The 13,299-nt window shown below is 41.7% G+C and overlaps 1 protein-coding gene across 1 annotated transcript; it reads right to left on the bottom strand.

The window, feature by feature from the left end:
- Positions 1–7,721: 7,721 nt before the first annotated feature.
- Positions 7,722–9,927, bottom strand: ARL14EPL (ADP ribosylation factor like GTPase 14 effector protein like). Its single transcript, XM_062512952.1, has 3 exons — positions 9,817–9,927; positions 8,297–8,436; positions 7,722–7,944 (listed from the first exon to the last, which is right to left on the bottom strand). Exons 1-3 carry the CDS (start codon positions 9,925–9,927, stop codon positions 7,722–7,724), a joined length of 474 nt encoding a protein of 157 aa, XP_062368936.1.
- Positions 9,928–13,299: the final 3,372 nt, after the last annotated feature.

Genomic DNA, 13,299 nt, shown 5'->3' with positions numbered 1-13,299 from the left:
GAACCAGAGGCTGCGATCGTCCTTCTCGTCCGAACTCCGCGGGGAAATGGGCCGAGCCAGAGCCTTCTGTCTGCTCTTCTGGATGTTTGGATATCGAGGGGTTTCCCTCTTCCCTGTCCGCTTCCCCCTGTCATTAGGGCCCAGTCAACAGGTATCTTAGCGTGACAATGGGGAAAATTCCACAGAGGGAAAAGGGAAAGAACCAACCCCCAACAGTTGTAGAATCAGCTGTAAATTTCCAATGCAATACAAAAGGACAGCTCTTTTGGCTTTTTTTCCTCAGAACTATGACAACCTCAGATGTAGAGAAGTAGACACTTTGTTAAATAGAGACTGTCTTTGGTGGATAAATTTCTAGCTTGTTGTCTAAATCAATCCAATAAAGGCAAACAACTAGATGCTATGCATAGGTCTTTTATTTTCTTAGTTTTCAAGTTTGTAAAAGGTAGGTACAGTCTTGGGAATTAAAATAACTCCAGTAAGACATTGCCCAAGTGCATAGGAGGCTAGAAGGAAAAGAAGCATCTTTATGCAAAAATCATATGGGAGCACACTACTCATTTCCCTGAGACTGGCTTCTTTGTAACAATAACATCTAATAAAGCAGAGGGTGAGTATCTCCTTCCAGATAATAATTATTGTAAGCAAGGGAAATACAGAGGAAGACACAATAATTTCAAATTAAACAAACTGAATCCATTTTTAGGCAAGGGATTGAGAGATGGTATCTCAGTTTAGGGTGTAGTTTAACGTGTATCTATCTGTACTCTTCTCTTTCCACAATGGGATCACTGGTAGCCATGAGTGAAGCAGCCATATGGACAAGGAAAAGACAAGAAAAGTAAATTCACAGAGTCACAAATTGTTTAAACTGCATAATCTGGAGAGGAGTGGAGGAATTAGGAAGAGAGAGGAGGACACACAGACCTTGAAGAAGAGTTCATTGAGCTCCTTTCACTTATTTTAAACATTTAAACATTTGCTTATTTGAAACATATTTTAAACATATTCTAGAACAAACTTACTCAATAGGGAAAATAATTTTGTGTTTAGATTGATTTATAAAGTGCAAAATGATCTGATGTCCTCTGGAGCATAACCAGTCTCACAAGAGCCTATAAAATGTTCTTTGCCATTTCTTTTATGGGAATTAAAACCATAATCTCATGCAGTGTGGTATTATGTAATTGCCTAAGTGTCCTAGGTTACAGTCCAGGATGTGCCCAAAATCTATTCTATCACCACCTTCATGAACTGTTAAAGGGCCCATCAATGCCTTGCCATGACTCATAGATAACTCCCTCCAGGAGCCATCTCTGTTAATGGGCAATCACGGACCTACTGCATCCCATTGTGATATGCTCCGCCCAGAGGGAGGAGCCAAGGATCCTCACCTGGATATAATGTGGGATTTGGGCCCTTACCCACTAGATCTTTTGCAGGGGACAAAGGTCTCACAGAGGACCAGACCGTCTCTACGAGATCACTGCTTCAACTAGACTGCTTAATCTGGACTGTTACCACCAGCCCAGGATTTTCCACTGCTCCAGCTTCGTGCTCTCGGAGTTCCGCACTAGAATCAGACTGCCCCGGGTGTTGTAAACAAAGCCCCTCAAGGTCCCTAGTTCTGTTTACTTTTAATGCTGTAGTTATTATTGTCGTTTGTTTCTCTTGCTATACATACTAGTAAAGAACTGTTATTCCTATTCCCAGACCTCTGCCAGAAAGCCCCTTTAATTTTTTTTTTCTAAATTATAATAATAATTTGAAGGGAGGAGATTTTGAATTCTCCATTCCAAAGGGAGGCTCTGCCTTCCCTAGCAAATACCTGTCTTTCAAACCAAGACACTAAGAAATCTATCAGATATGGGCACGGTGTGGTATTTGTATCTACCACTAACTTTCACAATCCATACAAAAATATCTAGAACATATTTGCTTCTTCCCCATGTACATTTGACCTAATAAAACTGTACTTGTGCAAAATTAACTGCTCATTTGGAATTTAGGGGAAAGTTAGCAGGATGATTGCAATGGTGGAGTAATTTTCAAACCACAGCAGAACTGCATATGCCAAGTTATTTCTTTATATTGGCTCTTTTTTTTTTTTTTTTTTTTTTTTTTTTTTTTTTTTTTTTTGGGGTGGGGAGGCGGAATTTGTGCTCTACTTCCAAGGCTGCAATAAGTGTGTGGTGGGGTTCTCTAAGACTGCATTTAGCTATGATTGTAACTGAGTCACAGCCCATTTTAAAAACCACAGAGCAAGACAAATGAATTCAACAATGTGATTTTCAGTGGATCCCATCCAGGCCCATGAACCTGTGTGTGTCTAAGTGGTGTAACAGGTCAGTGGTCATGGCCTCAATATGCAGGCTTCATTCTGATCCCCATCCCTGTCTTCTAGTTCATGAGGCTAGGTACCCAAAGAACAACCTGTCTTTCCATTAACGACAGAGGTAAAGGTGGCACTAAGTACCTCTGTCTTTTCCTCATCCTTTGTCATAATGCATTCCCCACATCCATGAGGTAAGGAGATCATCCTTAGCCCTCCTTTTTTTCATGGTCACAGAATCACAGAATGTGCTGAGTCAGAAGGAACCTACAAGGCTCATGAATTCTAACTTTTAGTCCTGCACAGGACATCCCAAGATCTATACAATGTTCTTGAGAAGATTGTCCAAACACTTCTCTGTGTATTTTTGAAAACATTTAGTGCATTCATAAAAATGTTTGTTGTCTTTTACAGCAGTAGCCAGATTAACTTCTGGGATTTGTCCCTTCTATCTCTTGCCCTGAATAACCTCACAACACCACTGTAGTCCTCCTAAGCTGCCTCCCCTTCCTCCAAAGGTGATACATTCTTGTTTTTTACCCAGAATTCCAGCCAAAATTCTCTGTTCAGCTAGGATGGCTTTCTTCCACATCTGCTTGTATTTTGGCACATGAGGATAGCCTGCACCCTGAAGATTTCCTTCTTGAAAAACCTGGACTCCTTTGCCTCCTAACATATTTTGACAGCCAGGCCCCTTGACAGACCTTCCTAAATCCAAGATAGCAGTTATACTGACCCCCTTCCTTTTTTGTCTGAGAATTGAAAATTCTATCATTTCATTATCACTATGCCCAAGATTGCCTCAGACCATCATATCACCCTCTAGTTCTTTTCTGTTCACAAAGAACAGGTCCGACAGGTACCTCTCCTTGGCTGACTTGCTGCGTCAGAAAATGGTCTCATACATACTCCGGGAACTTCCTGGACTGTTTCCCCTCTCTGCTATGTTGTATATACTGTAGGGACCTGGAAAGCTGAAGTCTCCCAAGAGAAGAAGCGTTGTGAGACTGCTTATAGAATATTTCATCTGCCTCTCCGCGCTGGTTGGTGGTCTACAACAGATTCTTACCAGGATATCTTCCTTGTCCTTCACTCTGATTCTTGCCCAGAAACAGTCAACCCTATTGTCACAATTATTGAGCTTGAGACAACCCAAACTCTTCCTAACATACATGGCTACCTCCCCACTTCTCCTTCCTGTCCTTTCCCTTCTGAAAAGTTTACAGCCATCTACCACAGGATTCCAGTTGTGCAAGTTGGCCCACCATGTTTCACTGATGGTGACTGTGTCACAGCATTCCCACTACATAATGGCTTCAAGCTCCTCCAGTTTGTTGCTTGTTGGGGTGTGAAAACAGAGGCCTCTCTGCGCTCCTCAGAGAGAGAACAGTATGCAAGAATTGAATTAAAGTTTTTAGAGAAATCAAAATATAAACCCACACAGACATGAAATAGAAGTGCAAGCTTAAGTTTTAAGTAAGTAAAAATATGTTTTAAGTGCCTTAAAGAGCAAAAACCTTAGAATCTGGGTAAGAAACAAGCTTCAAAAACAAGCTTCAGTGAGAGCTCAGAAACATAGTTCTAGACATAATAAAAATATAGTAAGAATATCGCTTACATTCTTCAGGTAGAATAAATAGGTTATATGCACAAATTATGTGTAAACTTTCATATTCTAGAACTAGAATTCTAATAGGTTTAGAAGAAATGCTTCAGGTTCTTGCTTTTTGCTCATTGGGTAACTAGAATGAGAGCTCTCTCCCATTCTCTCTCTTCTTCCACCATCATTATCATCATTACCACCACATGAAAGAAGAGGACTAAGAAGAAAAGAACAGAAGAAGAAAGACCAGGGAGCATCTGTCTTTGCCTCAGGACTTTGTACTAGGCTGTAACCTCTGCCTCTCAAGGCTCTGTACCAGGCCACAGCTTCCACTTCTGCTCAGGGCTCTGTGCTGGGCTGCTGCTCCTGCCTCTGCGCAGGATTTTCTACCAGTGTTGGGGTTTGACTTTTTCTTTTTTTTTTCCCCTCTCCTCTCTGTCTGGAATTTTTTCAAATTGTGATAATTGATAAAATATTCGTGTTAATCATAAAAGTATTGGGGTTTGAACGAACAAGAATACTAAGGTCTGAAGTGAAGCATGGACACTAGATAGAGGAAAATATATTATTAAATAATTCTGTTTTAAATCTTTCTGTTATGAATATTATGTTTTCTAAATAAGTTCTATCTACTACCAGTTTGCAAAATCAGACTTCCTGTCTTCGTTTGATCAATGCTGCCTATCTACACAGACCAGACTTCCCGACTTTTGCCGGTTTTTAGGTTTTTATCTACCAAGACCAGATGTTTATCTATGAGACTGACTGTCACCAAAAGACTTTACGGATGTTTATTTGACCACCACTGCTTATCTGGCAAAGTTAAAATTACAATGAGAGACCATGCTATAAAAGGAGGCTACAAAATAAGGTTCGATGGAGCGTGGAGTGGGCGTTGACCCTTCATGTTCCCCAGCGCTGCTTGCTCCGTCTATATCAAATAAAGCAATCTAAATTTTGCTAAATATCGAGACTTTTTGTTTCTCATTTATAACACCACTGACATGCTAAGAGAGATGGCTAGTGATAGGGGGAGGCTCCCTGTCCCTTTTAGGAGTTTCTCTCTCAGGGTGTGGGGGGGGTGGAGGAGAGGAAACGCCGTGAGATCAGTGGGGGCAGGTAAAGGAGAGCGTGGGCAGCTGTTCGCTCTCTCGCTTGTTTGACTCGGAGAAGGACAGTCGCTGGAAAACCTCGTCCTGCCATCCTAACGGCCTTCCTCGGCCGTAGGACCCCGCTCCCCCGTGCTCGGTCGCTTCTCCAGTTTCAGTCTGCCACCTGCAGCCTGCCACCTGCAAGCATCCCGTTGGAGCACCGGGACCGACCCTGCCCCCAAGGATCCGTGAGCAGAGCATCTACTCTACCCTTCCTATCCGAGACACAGCAGCCATCATCCCCAGCACTACTGCAGAGACGCGGGATCGCCACATCTGCCCCTGCCCACCGGGAGCTGGCTGGCACGGACTGCCAGCTGGGATGGGAACTGCACCACGGGGGAAAGGTGTCCACAACCAAAAGAGCTCTTACTGGGGTCCTCTTCTGTTTGTTGTTAATTTCATAGTTGTTGGGTTTTTGTTTGCAGTGTTATATATACAAGGCATGTTATATATGTCAGTAAAGAGCTGTTATTCCTATCCCCATATCTCTGCCTGAGAGCCCCCTTAATTCCAGAATTATAATTCAGAGGGAAGGCCCTGTTCTTCCCTAGCACACACCTGTCCTTTCAAAACCAAGACAACCAGGAAGCTGCTTCTATTTGGGACTCTATGCCAGAAAGTTTTTAGCACCGCTTTAACATTTGGGACTCTGTCTTTTGAGACTGCTGTGCCTTTACACTAAACAAGTTTACAGCAACTAACAATTGCTCTGGTCTTTTGAAGATATAAACCCATAACAATCACGACAGTTGCCCATGCTGCCTGCATGATACAAGATTAAGATGTCATTAGTTGAGAGGAAAAAAAAATCTTTCCAAGGTAGTGTCCTAGTCTGAAAGACAGGTGTTTGCTAAGAAAAGCAGAAGCCTCCCTTTGAAAACGAAAAATGTGATCCTTCCTTCCTACAGATTATTATGATTTTGAAATTAAGGGAGCTCTCAGGCAAAGATATGGGGGTAGGAATAACAGTTCTTTACTACTATATCTAACAGGACAAACAAGAACAACAACAGCTATGAAATTACCCACAAACAGAACAGTAACTCAGTCCCAGTCCCTTTCTGGCTGCAGGCACCTTTTCCCTGAGCTGCAGTTCCCGGTGCTGGGGGCGGGCAGGTCCTGCAGAGCTGCAGGAGGGCTGGGGGTGATGGCAGCGCTGTCCCAGGGGGAGAGAGAGAGATGGAGAGAGCCCTCCACTCACGGTGTGGGTCCCAGTGCTCAGCAGAGTGCTGGATGGTGGCAGGTTACAGCCAGAAGGCAGCAGGGCAGGGTCTGACAGCAGTGAGGATGGCTCCCGACGCTGGGATGGCAGGAATGGAACCAGAGGCTGCAATCGTCCTTCTCGTCCGAACTCCGCGGGGAAATGGGCCGAGCCAGAGCCTTCTGTCTGCTCTTCTGGATGTTTGGATATCGAGGGGTTTCCCTCTTCCCTGTCCGCTTCCCCCTGTCATTAGGGCCCAGTCAACAGGTATCTTAGCGTGACAATGGGGAAAATTCCACAGAGGGAAAAGGGAAAGAACCCACCCCCAACAGGTAGCAAGTCAGAAGATCTTGGTGTTAAGACATTCTTGGGATCTATTCTCAAATTTCTTGTATTGCAAGGCATCTTTGTCTTGGAGCAGAAGGTCTCTCTCACAGAGAATGGCCTGTAGTAAGGGAGAAGAGGAAAACTGGTGCCACATTCAATGTTGGGAGAATCTCCTCAAAAACAAGCACTAGGCCCCAAGGAATAATCCCCCCACTAGCAGCATGCTCCTGGAAATCACCTGCAACCATCTGCAGCCTTCTTGCCCTCAAGATCTAGAGGCACCCTCACTCCTCAAAAAGGTTGTGGATACCTATCATGAATGAGAACATCGACCTCATTAGAAGACTGAATGTAAGTTACTGCATTTTAAATCTGTTATGTCTTACATGAAGAGGAAACTTCTGGAACTAAAGAGACTTTTCTGTACAGAAGGGAAAATATCCACTCTGTTTAGCCATATAATTAATAACCAGTGGATGTTTAATGTGCCACATGATGTAAAAAAAATAGTCCTGACTGAACATGTTGGTTTAATTTTTACAACCTGGGCAGCAAGAAAGAATTGCTGAGAGAGAGTTGTTTCCACTCTCCTTTACTTAACATACAGATGAACACGGAAAGTAGTGACCTAGTTTCAAGAACAGTGTTATCTCAAATGCCTCCTGCCTCACCTATATGAGGAATGAATGCATCAGGATGAAAAAGCTCTTGGACAAGCCAACACAAAATAGCAGTGTCACACATCTGAGTAAATGAACAAGCCGAGGAACGAGCAAATAACCCTCTTTACAAGCAATGCAGTTCAGCTTCCCATGGTAAGAAAATTATCTTCCTATAACAGTTCTGACACCTTCAATTTTAGGAAGTCAACATTTAGAAAGGATTGACTAGGTGGCTCAGCAAAACTCCTAAGGATGAGGAAGAGTGAAATACACACTTTTACTTCATGGGGAATGGTAAAGTTTGCTAGGTAGGCAGCAATAAAAAAGCACAAGCAACACTGTCAGGTGCTTCACTAGACACCATTTATAAAACCAAGATTTATTTTAATAAAACATAAAGAAAAAAGAACAATGTTCAGGCACAAAAACTAACAGAACGTAATCAGTCAGGGACAAAAAATGGTAGCACACTGATCACATCTCCAGCTTCAGTCTCAATTGTATCATAAACCCATCTTCTATTGCAGCGACATTCTGATCCACATTTGTTTGAGTTGCATTTGGGGCAAGGATAGAAGCAACCCAGGCAATCCATTTCCAGGCAATCACATAAGTCTATATCATTACAAAGAAGCCTGCCATGTTTGTCATACTTCTTTGTAAATCTGCAAAAGAGAACAAAAATTATGCTTCAACACATTCAGAGACTAAACCAAACACATGTGGAAAACATCTGTACAACAAGCATTTAGTCTTCAACAAACTCACAGAAAAATAAAATACCAGCATTATATCCTCATTGCAACAGCCATTGCTACTGAAAAATAAATGCATGCCATACTATATCAAAATTCCCTTAAAGTCACACAGAAAAATCTTGTTTTCTCAACATGGCTTTCAAGGGTAATAAGAAATCACTCTGCAAAATACAGTGCTTTTATTAATTACATTTCAATTCTGTGAACAGCCTACCAGCTATTTTTTAAACTAAATGAGATAATAAATTAGAGGTCTTACTTGGACTCATACAAAAAATTTTGTTTCATCTGTGACATGCATGCTTTCTTTTTCTGCTGTCTAGTTTCAGGATTGAAGTCAGCTACCTGAGGTCCTGGATTTTGAAAGGCTAAGCATTTTAACTGTTTCTCAAGTTTTTGCTATAAATAAACAACAGAAAGTTTGTAATTAGTACACTTGAAAAATATATTTATTAGATGCCTAGTGTCCTTACTGGCTTTTGAATGAAATTAAAATTAATATTCCTGATAACTTATTGATTGTTTAAAATGTTTTCTTGTCTAATTACTAATCAAGTATTCCTTTTACCAACTGTTCATCCTGACCAGAGATGGAACAGTCATGACTCTGAACACATGACTCTGGTACAGCAGCATGGAGTTTGCAAGTTGCCATGTAAGAGGCAGAATTGTGTTTTGTTCTTTAGCTTCACCTAAAATGTAAAAACAAGTACTATGATTATAAGAATCTCAAATGGATTAACTCGTATTTTCACTGTTTCCTCAGATGCCAAGGAATTATCTTGTCCAAACAATCTGAGGGCAAGAAAAATGTCTGAAGGAGCAAGTAACTAACACAGTACAGAAGGATTTGCACAAGTGAGAAGTATGAGGGAAAAGAAAAAAAAAACAACACACAGACAAAAACAAACTCAACTGCGCATGGTTTTCTGAGAAATAGGAGGATGCATTTTTCTGCCAATTTTATGGAATTCATGTTTGCAGTTAGCTAAAACTGCTGAATACTTTTGGAAGCTAAAGCACTAACTCTGTGTATTACCATTCCACATAGTCCATGTATGTTGACAGATAATTCTAATATCACTGCAAACAAACATAAGCATCATGTTAAACAATTCTCCTTTGGACAATGACTGTGAACCTTGACCATACACTTGTCATTCATTATGTAAAGGCACAAAAATGCACACAAATTTATCTTTTTCTCCTGTTATGTAAATAGAGCTGCCTTGCCATATTTTAGGTTCCCTGGAGGGTATCATTCCTTTCAGAGTCCACAGTGATTTTTCATAAACAGTTGAGTGCTTTCACTGTTTCTCAGGGGAAAGCAGTGGCAGTCCAGCCCAACCTGCTGATACAGATTCCAAAATATCCGTGCACTTGAGTGCACTTTTTAACAAGGTGGTTGTTGCTGTGCATCTTCAGCTGCATCCTCCTGAAAACATACATGGCAATCTCATGGACCTTATTCAGACATGTCTGCTTTGGACTGTGGGGTAGATTTTCAGCGTCATCACTGTTCATGATCACAAATAATGCAATTTTAAGTTGAAAAAAAAAAAGTATGGTATAGTCCTTCCTCTAAGACTACTCTTCTATTTCCCTACTTACTTAGAATTGCTCTTAGCCCTCTAAATCACTGCACTGCAAGCTTGATCTGTTTCACTATTGTTACTGATATTTCTCTCTCGACTCCACTTCTTTATTTTTGTAATGACTGAAGAAATTGAAGGCAATTATAAGTATCTTGATTAAAAAGTAATACTGTAGAAGTCATACCAATTTTTTGTGTCTTATTGAGCAGTCCTTAGCAGGAGACACATTGTTTTCTGTAGATGTTTCTTGGGAATAATTGCTTTTCTTGCAGTTTTCGTCCACGAGATCACTCATTTGACCACCCTTGTGAAATATGCACATATTTGTTAAACACATACAAAGGTATAAACATACTTGTAATTTAAATTTTTAAGGATAAGCAGGTGATATCGACACAAGGCTTTTATGTATTCTTAATCAGCAGCAAATGCAGAACAAAATGTGGCTCGGTTAACAGGCTCGATTTTAAAACCGTATTAAAATAATATCGCAAGAATATACAAAAGCTGTGTCACCAAAGCCACTGCACAACTGGCCAAGCGCCCGTCGGAGAGCCCCTGGTGCCTAAATGGCACCGAGCTCGGGGGTTGCTGCCACGCCTGGCTCCGAGGCGCGGCGTGCACGCAGTCCCGGCGCCAACCCACAGGTGGCGCTGCTGCCCCAGCCGTGAGCGCTTCTCCGGCCGCCGGCATTCCCTGCGGCTTCACCGCGCCCTTCCCGGAGATTCCAACCCGCGGAGTAAATCTAAGCTGCTTGGCTTTTGAATCTCTCTCCTTTGCGAAAGATTCCTTTAATAAAATAGAATCTGGACCTTTTAGGTTTAATAGAAAAAAGGGCATCACTCAGCTAACAAAGTACCCTGGGAGGTCTGTGGGTTCTGGGAGTCTACCCAAAAAATGCCATCCGTCACCTCTCTGCCATCAGCATAGGTTCAGGATGGATACTAGCTACTTGTAACCAACCTTGTGCAACTTAGTTTAAAATTTGTATGTGATATATACAGTACCAGTGCCTCAGACTTTAACCCTAAGCACAACCAGAAATAATTTCAGATTTCTGGAGTTCCTCCAATCCTTTCCCACGTGCTGCCTAGTCTCTCACATCACCTCTGAAAGGTAGCACAGTGGCCTCTGTCAGTTTACCCTGTACTTCAGGACTGTTGCCCCAACCCTGTCCCAGTGAAAAATCTTCATTTCACCCTGGCTGAAGGACCAGCACCTCTCTAAGACAAGTAGAAGTTCAAGCCTTAGGTTTCCTCTCTTACTTCCTGAAGGGTGACAGTCAAGGTCAGAATAGGAACCACAAGGAAGTGACTTTGTATTACCTGGAGGGGATGTCTTTTAGAGACGTGAAACAGCCTTCAGCCTGTTTCAGGGGGGGTTTCCTGCTGTCTTCAGTAACCTGAAGAATGACAGATGTGACACTGTTCACAATGGGAGGCTCGACAGCAACTGTTTTAGTTCTGGGATTTGAGTATCATTTTAGGGTTAGAAAAGGAATTCTATTACCAGGCAATTAATATTTGCTGGATGGGGGCGCTTTCCTACTGAAAATTCATTTGGGTTCCACAAGTGAATAAAGAATGAAAGGCAGCATTCTAAAAAGGGTGAGTACTGCTCTTCATTCACACTCAAGTCCTGGTAAGGATTTGCTTCCTACATTTCCTTCTGAGTCCAACCATATATCTAGCATCATTAAAGCACTTTATGAGTATGCATGACCATCATCTGTGAGTGTTTTTTCACATTATGCCAGGTTCAGGAGCAGAAAAGCCATCTGCAGCTACCAGTGTAAGCACGCAGAGTTTCCATGTGTCCTGTGGTAGTATAAAAATTTGACTGCTTTGACAACTAGGTCCTAACAGTTATCTCGAACCAAACACACAAAATCAGAAATCTCATTTTAAATACTAACAGAAAAGAACAAACATCTTGTTCCACAGATGGGCTTCAAATGCCCTTGCACCTCAGCAAAAATATCTTATGCAGAGAATTGTAGCAGATTTCTATCTCCACATACATACACTCTAAGTATATAATGTTGAATTTTAATGTCCAGGAGAGATAACAAAAAATGAATCAGAATGTGACTAGGAAAGTGACCAGGACTGATTATCTTCCATGTGTTCTGAGGAGAGATGGAAATGAGGGAGACAGACATCCACTATGAAGTCTGCAGAACCTAATTATAAAAAGGAAACTATTCTTGGTCCTGAAAAGGATTTTTTTTTTTTTTACTATTTTTAGTCTGGCTGTAGTGATAATCCTGGGGTAATCCGTTGAACACTGGTCTCTTCCATAAAAATTTCAACTTTGAGGATAACCACCAATTGCACTCTTCCTCCACCAAAACCTGTGTTCTCCCATGCTTTTTGAATACAGCAAATACTGGAGGTGATCACTCACAGCTGAACATCCCATTGTGGCTACAGTGCATGGCTAAGAACTGGCAATTTCAGCACAGAGCCTTGAAACAGTGGACCAGGCTAAAAGCAGAGTAAGGGAGAAAGAAATTCAGAATCTGTGTTATATTGAGTCTTATACATGACACAGATGTTTCTGCTCAGAGAATAGTTTCAGGAGTTGTTGGGATTTGGAAGCAATTACATTTGTTTATGATTTTCATAAGAGAAATATTCTCCTATATCTGTTTTTCCAAGAATTTAATATTTCTGATCCCTGCAGATTACAGAACTAAATGTTTCAGCTGGTGTGAAATGTGGTGACCAGCATTCCAGATACTTCAGGCTGTTTGATCTAAGAAGCCTAAAGCTAGTGTCTCTGCAGGGTTTGCTAGAGTGAGTCCACATTGTTTTCAAGTTCTATTTGTTTGTGCCATTGGAGACGTTTTGGCTGAGATATGTGAGCATGTTCATCACCTTCATCAGGGAAACATGAGATGCTGCCCCTATGGCTTTAGTGCCCCTATGCACACACAGATTAGACAGACCTATTGCAATAATCCCACATTCTTCACAGCCTAGCTCTGCAGAGATGTCTGTGGGCTCAGGAACCAGCAGTCAGTTCTGTGGAACATTCAAGTACACATCTTGGAATTTCTATAGGACATCTGATGCCAGCCAAGTTAAAAATGGGAATAAATTAATCTTTCTCAGATCAACTATGGACTGAACTATAAAGCTGTGGAAAGACCACTTGGCATCTATTCTGTACCTTCTCACACAGCCAGAAATGTTAATGTGTGTTCAGAGGACAGCCTCGAAGCCAGGTAGGGAACACAGACCAGATGAAGAAATAGATCTCATCTCTTCTAACTCAGCTGGTTTACCAGAACCCTGACAAACATGGTGACAGCACAGTGGACCATTCTTTAACAGGGGTCTGGAGGAGCAAATACATCCCTCTGCAAGTAAAATAACACAATTTCAAAGTTCTCCCTCCAAAACACAGACACTTTCTGCTGTATCTGGAAGTGAGGGTTCCTGTAGCTGAAGTTAAACAATTATAAAATCATGTGCAACTTCTGGTTGTCATGCCATAGGCAGAAAAAATCTGCCAGGTACTTACCCACCTTCTGAAAACCTGTGGTTCTGAAATGTGTGTGTTCAGTTCAGAGCAGACAGGAACAGAGCAAGGACAGTCTCTGTAACCTTAAACTGTACTTACCAAAAAGAGGAGGAGAATGACACAGCCCTGGATTTATAGC

The sequence above is a fragment of the Cinclus cinclus genome, chromosome Z, assembly GCF_963662255.1.
Source record: "Cinclus cinclus chromosome Z, bCinCin1.1, whole genome shotgun sequence".
Classification (NCBI taxonomy): domain Eukaryota; kingdom Metazoa; phylum Chordata; class Aves; order Passeriformes; family Cinclidae; genus Cinclus; species Cinclus cinclus.
This window is presented reverse-complemented; position numbering and strand designations above follow the sequence as displayed.